General features: G+C 37.9%; 1 protein-coding gene across 1 annotated transcript; it reads right to left on the bottom strand.

Annotated features, from left to right (window-relative positions):
• Window positions 1-6,413: 6,413 nt before the first annotated feature.
• ATP5MG (ATP synthase membrane subunit g) lies at window positions 6,414-12,753 on the bottom strand. The gene is made up of 3 exons (XM_011386396.2): window positions 12,482-12,753; window positions 8,526-8,686; window positions 6,414-7,245 (listed from the first exon to the last, which is right to left on the bottom strand). The coding sequence occupies exons 1-3, from the start codon at window positions 12,531-12,533 to the stop codon at window positions 7,147-7,149; spliced, it is 312 nt and encodes a 103-aa protein (XP_011384698.1). The 5' UTR covers window positions 12,534-12,753; the 3' UTR covers window positions 6,414-7,146.
• Window positions 12,754-13,606: the final 853 nt, after the last annotated feature.

Genomic DNA, 13,606 nt, shown 5'->3' with positions numbered 1-13,606 from the left:
ACTTTTAAGATGTTTAGGATTAGGTTTTAGTCTCTCCTCTTTAGCCTTATTCTCTTTTCCGAGCCTTTTCTATTAACACCTAACCAATCCCATTGCTTAAGACCCAGGCAATATAATGGTGTCACTTGGTCCTGCTGAAGTTGAAACGGAGTGTCTTATGTATGGGTTAGAATTCAGGTGTAAGTTTGCGAATAAAAACATATAAAGCAAACCATCTCCCTTCCTTCCTCCTATCCTTCACAGTGCAATACCGACTTAAATATCCAAGAGTAGAGGAGATGTGTTTAGAGTTAGGAAACCAGGAATCAAGTCCTGCATGCCAATCCTTTACCCCTGACTCACTTACCTCAGGCAAATAATTCTACTTCATTTCATATTGTACTAAGAAGTGAATAGACTAACATTTTGTTTCATATCTTCTAAGATGAGTGGCTTCTGATAACCTGCAAGGGGCCTTTGCTATAGTTGAGATGGACAAATAAGAAAAACATAAAGTTATAGATATCATTTTAAGAGAGAAAAATAATGGGTTTTGTTGTTGATCTGTGTTCTTGAGGCTTTTCTGCTAACTTTGAAAGGTTTTTACTATTCAGTCTTTATAAGCAGCACTCTTCTGGGATGGGTGGATGGGGGTCAGATGGTGACAGCAGAACAAACTAACTCCGGGGTCCCAAACCAAGGGCCATTTGGTGTCAGTGTTTACCCTCAGAGCAGTGGAGATAAAATTTGGAGACTTGGGTGAAGTGGACATTAGTTTCCCTGATGTAGTAGTAATGTGGGTATCATATAATAAAGCATACTGCTACTAGCATATTCAAGGCAGATAAAACCATAACAGGGTTCGAGGTAAAGCAGTGATGCTCAAAATATCATTCCTGACTTTGTATTAATTTGGTGAGCAATACTTTTTAAATTTTAAACTAATCCTGAGTATACATGGCTTTCTTTCCAATACTTTCTCTGAAGGTCATTAAAATCAGTAACCATTTTTCTATTACCTTTGAATTCACTGTTATTGCAGAATTATAGTTATTCATTTGTTCTATCAAGTTCCCTACCCTCTTGAGATCCAGAGTGAGATGACATCAAGGTAAAAATGCAGGCTCTCCTTAGGGGAAACAATAGCTATTTTAACAAGCAGGCTATAATTCAAAAATATACAACAGTGTTTTAATTGTTTTTGGATTTGACAATGCTGGAATGTATTTAAAAACATAGAGTCTCTAAAGACAACCTTTCTTACTTTGTGCAAGAAGTCCAATATGTAATTCTTATAAAAACCCATCCAAAGATTGTATGGGGTAAATCCTATGAGGAAAAGTATGGTACTATAAACCTATATATGATGTGCTTATTTTGGCTCTATTACGAATATAAATCTTGAAGTCTGGGCTTGGCAAAGAAAGGAGTTACAACGATCAGTTCCTAAGGAATTTCTGGGATTTTCAGATTTCAGGCTAAGTCTTCTATGAAGGATCTTCTTTTGCCAACCCTCTTGTTTTTCCCTCTTAAGGCCTTATGTAAAGGCAGCCCTGTACAAGCCTTGCTAGGTAGGGAAGGGCTGCTAATCAGGAATCCAAATATTTTAGAGTTAGAGGTTGAGATGCAGGAGTGACTCAACGGGCATCAGCTTTGTAAGCAGTTGAAGCCTGCGGGCCTTCTACACTCTGCTGTTTATCAACCCAGTACCAAGCACAGTAAGAAGAGTTTGTTGTTTCATTGTTTGAAAATATACTATATACAAGCCAGATAATGTGATAGGCTAGAATTACAAAGGTGATTTAGATACTGTACCTTCCTTAAAAAGCTCACAGTTTAGTAGGGAAATAAATAAATGTAAATATATTATTAGAGTGCAATTATGTGTGCTGTAACAAGCCCAACAGGAGGGCAAAAGCAGTTTGGGAAAATCAGAAGACTTTTCCAAAGATATCATTAATAGGTTTTGAAAGAGGAACAGAGATGTGCCAGGTAGAAAGGGCTGGGATAAAGGCAAAGGGAACAGTATTTACAAAGGTATGGATTCATTAATGGATAAATTAATTTATTCATCACATCTGTATTGAATAACCTCTATGTGCTTGGGGCTTGGGATTTACCAGTGAACAAAACAGATTTTAAAAAATGTCTGCCTTTGTGGGGCTTGCATTTATTTTAGCAAGGTAAAACAAACAATAAACATAATAAAGCAATAAATAATATAGAATGCGAATTGACATTTGGGGGAAAAGAAATAAGGTAAGGAAAAGAATATGTGGCAAGAGGTTTCTTGCCATTGTAATTTGGGTGATTGGGAAAGCCCACACTGAAAACATTGAGTGAAGTGAAGGAGCCAGTCCTGGGAATAACTTGGAGAAGAGCATTTGAAGCTGAGCAACCAGGAGTTGTCTGGTGTTTTGAGGAAGAGCAAGAGGGCCAGTGAAGCAACGTGAGAAAGGGGAACAGTGGCAGGGGATGAGTTCAGAGATGTAATAGAAAGCCAGATCTCACTGGGTCTTGTAGTCCACTGTGAGAATTTTAGCTTTGAGTCAGAGTGAGGTGGGAGCCATTGAAGGGCTCTGAGCAGAAGATCGATGTGAAGAATAGACTGTAGACAGGCATGTGTGAAAGCAGTCTATTTAAGAGGCCATTTCAGCAATCCTAGTGAGAGACGATAGTGCCTTGGTGTTAGCTGAGGTGGTAAGAAGTGGTCAGATTCTGAATATATTTTGAAGGTAGAACCAAAGAAGACTTTTTCATGGATTGATATGGAATATAAGAGATAGAAAAGTCAGGATGACTCCAAAGGTTTTAGCCTGAGCAACTGAAGGATGGAGTTGACGTCAGCTGAGAGGGAGAAAACTGTGAAACAGGTTTAAGGTGGGGATGGGGAAGAAAATCAGTTTAATATTGGGTGTGTTAATTTTGAAATGTCTATTAAAAACCCAAGTGGAGGTATCAAATAGGCAGTGGCATATATTTCTAGAGTTCAGAGTAGAGGTATGGACTAGAGATAAAATTAAGTATCATCAGCGTATAGATGTTAATTAAAACCATGAGACTGGATGAGATCACCAATGAAATGAGTACAGACAGAGGAAGTAGTGAGCCTTATCTTTGGGATATTCCAAAGACAGAAGTCCAGGGAAAGGAGGAATCAAAAAAGAAAACTGAGATGTGAACAAAAAGTAAGGAAGAAGAAAGGCTAAAGGAAAGTTGTGCAAGTTAAATATATCAAAAAGTACTTCAAGCAGGAGGAAATGCGCAGCTGAGTCAAATACTGCTGAAAGGGCAAATTAAATGAGGACTGAGAAGTGACTTGACAATGTGTAAAAAGGCAGTTTCAGAGGAGTGGCAGGAATGAACGCCTTATGGGAGTGGATTTACGAGAGCAGGAATCGGAGGCAGTGAGTATCGATAACTTTAGAGGTGTTGTGCTGCAAAAGCTGATTTTGCAAAAGATGAGCTAGATAATGATCATGGTTCAAAGAAATACAGTATGAGTGTCAGGTAGTATTAAGTGCTTTCTTAAGGTTCTGATCATCAATATAGTGAGATGAGCCACCTTGTTTTCTCCAGCTATATTCAGCTGAGTCCAAGTGCAGAGCAGGGATGTGGTTTTGGCAAATGAGTACAATGGAGTGAGAGGCAAGTCGAGGGTATATTCAAAGAGAGTGATCATGATTGATACATAAATAAGCTGAGTAAGGAAGGAAAACTGATCGAGGAGGTGAGGGAGATGGTAATATTTCTAAGATTCCCAGTGCTGCTGCTGCTGCAGTCCAAGGACTGCATACTTTGAAAACTACTGATCCATGTGTGTGTTGAAATTGCCAAGAATTAAGTATTTTGGAGAGTGACAGTGAGCCCGGAGGAAAAAAACTTTCAAGAGTAGCCTGGCAATTGGTAGAAAACAATCAGGGGCAGTGAGCATAAAACCTGATGACGAGATTTAATTAAGTCAGAGTTTTTATGGGGACTGGTTAGAAATTGTGCAGCTGAAACAACGGTTGGTAGCAAAATGAGATTAAGGCAACATTAAAGGCAGATTGTTAAGGGCCTTGCAGGTCAGTATTTTATTAGTATCAGGGTCTTTTATTTGGTAGGCAGGTCTAGTGTAAATTCCTTGCTAAGGGAATCTCTGGTAGAATCACTACTGTATTCACCTCACGTGATCACAATCGTACCAATTGATGTTCTGGTAGAAATAAAACCACACTAATTAAGAAATATTAAGTTCTACAAAGCTAGATGTTGCTATGTAAGATTAGGTGGCCTAACATCTGATGAGACAATGAAGCTGAACAAGCTTGACAAGCCTGAGAATATACAGAAAGTAATACAGAACAAAACTGTGACAATACAAAGTAGCGAAGTCTAGAAGGTGGTCAGGAGTAAAGTCAGGGTAGACTATATAACATGGGATCATCACCTGGGCCCAATTCGTGGTTCCATTGCTTATAATTCATGGGATCCCAGCCAATTCATGCAACATTTCTGCTTAGTTTCTGACTTGTTAAATGGGTCTATCATTTATGCCATGTACCTCAAAGGAAATTTGAGGGCTAAATGAGGTAGTCAGTGCAAGTGCTTTGAAAAGGTACAGTGCAATACAAATATATTTAAAAAGTGTTGTGCCATCTTTAGAAATACTGAGATACTTAGGTATGAGAAAAGTGGAGAAGAAACATCCAAAAACAATGCCGAGGTGTATAGAACAAAAGATCAAATATGTAATGTGGAGTTTCACATTCAACGTGGTCTTAAAGCCTCATAGAGGCTTTGCTGTTTGACATCTATGTTGAAGCTTATTTTCATATAGCAGTGTCCTTAGGAAGCATACCTTTGGACCACAGTGACTGATATTTGTCTAACTGGCTTGAACTTCAACAACTATAATCTCCCGTCACGAAGCTTACTATCTGTATTTCTACAATGAGTAAAATGCAGGACCACATGCAGTCTCACATGTACCTAGTGCACGTTTCTATCCTAGCTTTACCTGGAATTGATATTGCTGGCTGATGATACACTACAAACTGAGGGCAGGGATGGTGCCCTGTCAAATCTTTCGATGGTTTTACATTCAGTCTTTAAGATAGTCCCATCCTTAATACGGCATAAAATGTACTTCATGATCTGGTCCCCTTTACTTTTGGTTTTACCTTACCATCCTCTGTACCTGGTGATTCAGCCATACTTAAATTCTTTCAGAACCTCCAATGTGCCAGACTTTTGCTGACTTAATAGCTTTTGCACAGGCTGTTCCACCTGCCCAATGTGCCTTGTTCCTTTCTTCTTGGCTAATTCTTAAGTGTTCTGGTTTACTTTAGATATTAATTCTTCTGACAGCCTCCCTTGAACTCTCTTCTCAAGTCTGGGTTAGACTCTTTCAAGCATTACCTTCCACTCCTCTCATTATCGCACTTCCCACATTTTTGTAACTGCATGCTTAATTACCTCTCAGCTGACCAAACTCTTGTGAAACAGGTATACAGTCTTGTTCATGAATGTTTCTACCATTTAGCACAGGGCCAGATTTATAAGGTACGCAATAAATATCTAAGGTAAATGAAATTGTTAATGGCAAACACTTGGCACACACAAATTCAGTGAAAGATAGCCTAAACAGTTCTCTATTAGAAGACATTGGGGTTTAGGAGGGCAAAAAGTAACAGGCCTGGTGAAGTGGTCACTTCAAGGAACCCACTGCTATTTTAACTTACAAATATTTTGTACATGCACTATTAGCCACCATACATATATCAGAGATGTACTGTATGGCAGAGGAGGAGGAGGTAGTAGTGAAGTGAGTAGTAAATGTTTATTTTGAGAACTTTCTGGGGTGACCATGTGGTTAAAATCACATTACGGATCATAAAAAGTTTTTGGTTAATTTTAATACTCACTGCATGAAATAGAGAAACTCATAAAGATCACCATTACTGTAGTAATATCTTTTTCAGTCTTCTGCTATGCATTTTTTAAGTTACTGAATGCTTTTTGAAAGGAGGTAGTTTCAGTTTTGACCAACTGTTTATGCAGAGGCAGTATTAGGAATTACTTCATATTTCAGAAGAGTAGCAGTCTCTACAGAGACTTTCTTGTATCTCACTTAGAAAAGCTGTGCCCTTTTTAAAGCTAAAGCAGCAGTGCTCTAAATGCAGTGAGTAAATCTGGGACTGATTGTATAAAAGTTCAATATGATTAAAGGATTAATACTATTAATACTATATTGTGAGCCATGATGCTTTTCCAATATGCAATCATCTTCTGGTTATCATCAGCTGGTACTGCATGTTTTGCAATGGCTACGAGAGAGTTACAAAGGATTCAACAAGTACCGATGAGCCATTCATAGACGGTAAGATGCCCAGAAAAGCCAATGAATAATTAAGTCTCTCCTACTCCTCAATAAAATGGCTCAAGAAAACTACTGATAACCAAACACTTCTATTTATTTCAGGACATAATATACTTTTTAGACCCCTGGATGATACTGAGTTATAACCCTGTATAAATAGCCACAGGGCATTTTATTTTTGTAAAGATAGGTTCTAAAAATCATAAAACCAGATAGACTAATAATACAAATATAAAAATTAGATTAAAAATGTAGGTCACAGCTCTTATTCACTCTGTCCTGGAATTAAAGATGTTACAAAGATACATACTTAGAACACCAACAAATATCCCAATATTTAGACATAGGTGTTATCACCAAAAAGGTCTTTCTCTAATTTTAGCAAAGAGAAACCATCCAAATTTTATTCTTTATATTACTGACATGATTTGACTTTGGTACATGGTATTACTATTTCTCCTAGCAAGTTCTAGTTTTCTCAAGGCCTTTTGCAGAAATAAAATATATTTTCAACCTTCAAATTAAAATGTTATCTTCATAAATATATGTACCAGGTTGGTATATTCACATACTCTCTTTCCAATTTCTGCTAAGCAAAGACATGCATTTAGAGTTATATTAACATTAAAGCAAAAGACAATCTAACTTAATTTCAAGAGAAACCGTAACATTTCATCCAGTGTTTTATATAGAAAACATTGATTTTGACATTTCTTATTTTATTCAAATACCAGTCTGCTCATACATGATCCAAGAACATGCAAATAACAAACCAAAAAGAAACAGATGTTAAAGATTGATCTTCAAACATTATAGCCAATGATGCCACGCTTCCCTATGATCTCGCCAACATAAAACCACATCCACACCTCGGTGGCCACCAAACCATTCAGCAGAGCTTCCTGAAAAAAAGCATAAACTTTAATGTACATTTTTTCCTTACATATTTAAAACTGTTCTTTTCCAGGATTAAGTGACAGAATATGAAGATGCTATTCAAATTAGAGGGCAGTTTTAGTCAAAGTCAAGAATTACTGATGTTAACTTTGTTCAACTGCTGAGAACCCTTGAACTTTCAATTATGTAAGGTAAGTAATCCAGAGCTTATAAATTCTTTCAAAGCATTCTTTAAAGATCTGAACTGACTTAACACTTTCATTATTAGTTTATGAGACATTTTATGAGCCCTAACAACAACCCACATCCTGGAAATAGCTAACACATTAAGACGGGCATTCATATGAATGGATGGCTATGCTATGGGAAGGCAAGTCTCTGAATAGATATTTCTGTCTGGCCAAAATAATCAAAAGACAAAGGGCTCTGGCTTCTCCTTTAGACATCATTTTTATTAATTTATTATCTGGCTTAATTAACCCTTTCCAAGTATTCAGTTATTACTCAGTTTCATCAACGTTCCATTGCCCTGAAGAGAAAAAGTACACACGTAGTTCCAGACAAGTTACACAAAAGCGCAAATATGGTAAAAAAATATACCTTTCTACAACAAAATTGAGGCTTTTCCTTTTAGTACCTGGAAGTGAATTTTCCCCTTCAAATTAGACCAGAAATATTGGAAGTTTCCTGAAAAATAACCATACTGTCCAAGATATAGGCACTAAATAATTAAACAATAATTTAGTTATTTAGGGTTTTTTATTCTATGCTTGGACCACAAAGCAAACATAAAATACAAGTTCCAATTCTTAAACTCTAAATTTTATCTTCACACAATTCAATATTATATGCTTGCTAGGTTTTGGTATTTTTATCTTTCATATGAGTGTTAGCTGCCTATGATATATTCTAAGAGATCTTTGGACCAAATTGGGAATAGTTACTACAGATGGAAAAAAAAAAGTACAGAATCAGCAAGTAAGCCATCCTATTTTAATATACTAACCAAAATAGGATGGGAAAAAAAAGTTGCTCAATAAAAATGCTCACTTCTTTGTTATAAGATTAATAGGAAACTAGGATATATAATAGCCCAATTATTACAACCCAGATAACAAAATTAGAGAGGTAAATATCTTTCTTGGCAGTCAAGAAAGAGATTATTTCTCATTATGTTGGTTTCAGCCTCACTGGAAAACACATACATTAATCAAAATGATCAGAAAAATCCCAAGGGAAGACATTTTCTGTTATGTACATACGTTTTCATTTAGCCCATAGTTACCTTAACTGTGAGCTGTTTGAAGCTACCAGTTTGAGCGCTATTGACTATTTTTCTCAAGCTCTGAATAGCTGTAGGGATCTCAGCAGGGGTTGGAGGAACCAGTTCAACCTTGGCATAGTGCCAAAATGTGGCCAATCGTGGCTTTGAGTAAGTCACAGCAGCTGGAAAACAAAACAAAACAAAACACCAGGATGAACTCACTAGAGACCGAAAGAAGCAGATGTGTGGGCTGGACACAAATATTTATTCATGCATCACATTCATTCACCACTTGTACTAAATGTGCACCCGGTGTGAAAAGTCAAAGCTGCTCCCTGGTAACAAGAGGCTTTTAAAGATGAAGAACACCTGTGTCACAGGGCAGTTCTATCACCCAGGAAGCTATAAGCACATTAAATTATGCCAGAACTTTACCAGTAAGCAGCTAGAACTGTTACTTCATTTATGACTGGCAAATCTAGTTAACTGGAAAGTCACTATAAGTGACTTTCAAAACCAAGAAAACAGTAGCAGTGTAACTATATTTCAAAACCTAAGATTCAAAACCAAGAAAACAGTAGCAGTGTAACTATATTTTCTTGGTAGAGAGACCAGAAAATTTGAAAGAAGAGGTACAGAAAGGGAGGGAAGGAGCTATGTAGAATGGTATACTTAAGAATAAGATTAAATTTTGTCACAATATTGGCCACAAATCCAGATGGAATTATATCAGCTAAGTATCCACTTTTAGTGTCCTCATCAATGTGTACTGGATTAAATATTTCTTTAACAAAAGCACAGTTGATCATCCTTCAAAACACCTTAAATAATAAAAATAAAACCTACACGTATTGTTAAGGGTAGCCAAAACTTGAATCTATTACTAAGCTGAAATTCCTCAAAGTATTTACCATTTCAGGAAAAAAAAGAAAAAAAAGATTTTCAACAACTACTATAGATGTGAGACTATGGTAGTGATTTCAGCAAGAGAAAGGCATTTTATTAAAAAAAAATTACAAAAGTAATAAAAACACAAATGCGTGAACATTCATACAGTGTCCACTGTTCAAAGATGGATCCAAGGCTCTTGGTACTTTTCCTATTATTAGTTTCACTACTCTTAGAATTATGATCTCCATTATCCTCTGTGCTTAGGGCCATGGGTCAATCTTTAAGCAGACATAAAGCTCTAAGAAATAGTGCTAAATCGAATTGCGAAAGCCTGAAGACTGGACTATCAAAAAGTATCTCCCTAAGACATACAAATGGCCAACAAATATATGAAAAGATGTTCAACATAGCTAGCTATTAGGGAAATGCCAATCAAAACCACAATGAGATACCATCTCACACTTGTTAGAATAGCTATAATCAACAGGACAAGTAATAACAAATGCTGGAGAGGACGTGGAGAAATAGGAACCCTCATACATTGCTGGTGGGAATGCAAATTAGTGCAGCCACTATGGAAAACAGTATGGAGGTTCCTCAAAATACTAAGAATTGCTCTACCATATGATCCAGCATGGATCATAGTTATTTGCTTCTTAGTATTTTGGAGAAATGGCTGACTCTAAGGCTAGGGCAGGGAAAATAAGAGTCTGAAGCATCTTGTAGTGCCAGGAAGTAAGGGGGTATGCGAGAGGGACACAGGTGCAAAACTTGAGAGTTCTCACCAAGAATGCAACAAATTGAGCAACAAAATAAATAACATACTATTGGAGGTATGGAGTATGAAATAAATGTACATGAGTCCATACAATAAATGACTGAATAAATAAATGGGGAAGAGGTAAATCTTTCTTATAGAAGAATTCCATTTAAATGTATGTAGACACTCCTTCCTACAGGAGATGGAACCTCTGCTGCTGGCTGCATCTACCCTTCTCCCCTCACTCCCTATTCCATACATTGTGGGTTAGACTTAGTTATTTGCTTCTAAAGAAGAGTTAGGAAAGGGAAAAACAGTGAGTGACTCTACAGTGGAGAAACCTAGCAAACATTATCTTAACCAAGTGATGAAAACTAATTTCACCAGCGACATTATATGGGTATCATGTACGATCTGATATGTGTGTGACTGGAGCACTTTACTTTGTGGTATTCTTTCTCAAAACTCATACTGCCAGATTAATCATGAGAAAAACACCACACAAAGCTAGATTGGGAAACATCTTTATAGGACATTCAGGTACCTACATAGATACCTTAAGACTGTCAGGGTCATGAAAGATAAGGAAAGATTGGGAAACTGTCACAAACCAGAGACTACGGAGACTGACAACTCAATGCAATGTGGCACCCTGATTTGGTTCCTGGAACAAAAAGTAGAAAAACTGGTGAAATCCAAATAAAGTCTCAAGTTTAGTAAATACAAAAAAAAAAAAAAAAAAAAAAAAAAATCATACTCTATGAACTTTCTGAAGAAGTTTGATGATAAAACACTTATCTGTAAGATTCTTTGTCCACCAGGGGAATTAAGAGATAGTGAATTTTGTTAGATATTTAACATTCACATTTAATACATGAGTTATGTTATCAAGCAAAATATAATTCCACTTTAATATTCTGGCCCCAGTTGAGTTCTCCTTTCTGAGTGCTTTTGGAAGAAAACAAAACCATTATCTTTCAATTAATCTTTATAATAGAGGGAAAAATTTGTCTACTTTGTAATAAAGTTACTTTTGTATTACTTCTATTTTTGGGATTTCATTATTAAAATTAGTTTACAATTCCCCAACACATGCCACCTAAAATATGTGAAAGCCGTGGTAAGAAAAAACCTACTTGAAACTTAGAATGAAGCTACTATTCCTTCTCTTTTTATTTCTGAAAAATTGTAAATTTTTGTTGTAACAGATACAGCCACTTATGATCTTAGTAAAGTTGCAAACTTAAGTTCTTTGGTAAAATGTCTAAACTAGTAGACTGTGGGGTTTTGTAGGAGGGGAAAATGGAATATTTATAGGATCTACCACTGTAAGGCCTTCGATAACACATTGTCTGGCTGCAGCTGGAGAAAATAAATAAGAAAATACCAATACTGCAAAAGTTTCAAAAATATTACAGGTATTTAAAAAGTTCTTTCCATTCGCATTTCATAATCAAATTTGAGCGAAAGCTACTTAAGAATTTTGCACTTCAATCACTTACTAGAATATCGTACATCTAGTGAAGAAGCTTCCATCAATTTAACTTATCTCACCTCTGGAATAAAATGAACAGCTTGCTACCCAGCAGACAACTGAAATATTTACTCACAGAGCATACCACTACTCAGGGCTGACTATTCAGGGTTGTTCCTGAAATACAGCAGTCTACCAGTAAAGCTTCAGCTTTTTCAAACGTTAAAACCCCATTAATACTAAGCCGTAATAACAGATTACTGTTTACACACGTCCCTTTCTGTATTTACTGGAACAGGGAGGGATATTCTTCCCTGAAGCCCAACTCACCTAAAAATTCCCTCAGAATCTAGCCAGGACAGAGAGCAAACTCAACATTCAAAAACTCATCCTACCTTAAAATTTTCTGTAGACTTTCAAATACTCCATTGAGAACCAGACAACCCGATGAGGCCTAATTTATGTCCTTTCACATATCGCTGCATCCTCCCACCCGCTTCCCTAGCCCTTCCAGCAGAGCCTTGTGCTCCACATTCCCGTTCTTAGAGATCTAAGGGGGAGTGTAATGGCGGCAGCCGCTGGGCAATGTCAGGCTTACCGCATACTACCTCCCTTCACTGTGGTAGTTAGAATTCAGAACTTCTAGGGTCTATAGAGAACTCTTACTGCAGGCCAGGGAAGTAGAAAGCTAGAGAAGCCGAAAACCTGCCTCCTGCTCTCCCCACCTTCAAGTCGTTCCCGCCCCGGCTCTCGCAGACACCGCAGGGTCCCACGGCCCGCGTCTTCCTCTCAGGCTCTAGGCATCCCGTCCTACCCTCTACCTTGCTCGGCAGTCTGACGCCGCGAGCTCACCGTTTACCAGCGCCGGGGCCTTCTCCGCGAGGTTACGGACAAACTGGGCCATAGTTCTAGGATGGGAAGTCCGTAGCCTCCAACGGCCGATTGAATGTCACCCCCCAGAAGGACCCATCGAAGGACCTCGTTCCACTTCCAAGGTCGGACCTCCTCTTTCCGTGCCGGTCCAAGATATTTAGGCGTCCTACTGTCTCTTCCGGAATTTAGCTAGTTAATTTTGCTTCTTTAGTCACAGAGGAAAAAGTGGATACGAAAAGATGGAGCAGAATACACATGGAGAACAATAGGATTGCACAGAGAAACAGGCATTTCTTGGGGCAGCCGCGAATGGAGGCCTCCGAGGCCGGCGAATGGAGGAAAAGCGCATGCGCCCTGAGCCTTCCTTGCTTTCGGTGACGCCGACCTGAGTTTTTGCCGAAGATGCTTTGGCCCTTTCTGAGAACGTGGGGAGTTAGGGCTGGAATGCACCGCTGAGCTTTTACTGGACCAACACGATCATTTTACAAAGGCAGAGAGGGTCCTAGGACAAACATGTGAAAGTTGGGGAACCCGACTCAGCCTTTCTTTGGCTGATTTTTTGTAGTCCCGGTTTTCCCAGCATCCTCTATCAGGATTGGAATCCAATTCCCCTAATTCCCTAACCAGCCACAAGGAACTATTGCAGATATGAAGAACAAAGTCACATTTATTGAGGGCTTCCAGTATGCCAGACATTTTGGAATTTAAAGAAAACCTGTATATTAGTGTCCCCATTTAACACGGGTTTTGACAAAAAGCCACAGTTAGCGGCAGAGTTGGGGGATCTGAAGAGGTTGCAATCTGAACAGAAGGGACATCATTCTCAGATTAGACATGGTGATCTGGGAAGATTTCCTAGAGAAGGAGATCTCTGAGTTGATGTAAAACAACAGCTATATACCTCAGAGTTGAAACTTTATAATTTAACATGACTGTAAAAAAAAGATGTTAGGAAAGTGGCATTTGATGAGAAAAACAGAATTAATGTACCCTGGGGAAGCCTGAGCAGAAGTAAAACTGACTGATGTAATGGTTAGAGGGAAAGAAAAACTAGTAGCCGAGAGCAGCATTTTTCTCAAGATAAGTCAATTAAGGATGAGAAAG

This window comes from Pteropus vampyrus, unplaced genomic scaffold, assembly GCF_000151845.1.
Source record: "Pteropus vampyrus isolate Shadow unplaced genomic scaffold, Pvam_2.0 Scaffold1395, whole genome shotgun sequence".
Classification (NCBI taxonomy): domain Eukaryota; kingdom Metazoa; phylum Chordata; class Mammalia; order Chiroptera; family Pteropodidae; genus Pteropus; species Pteropus vampyrus.
Note: the sequence above shows the minus strand (reverse complement) of the source record. Positions and strands in the feature narration are given on the sequence as shown.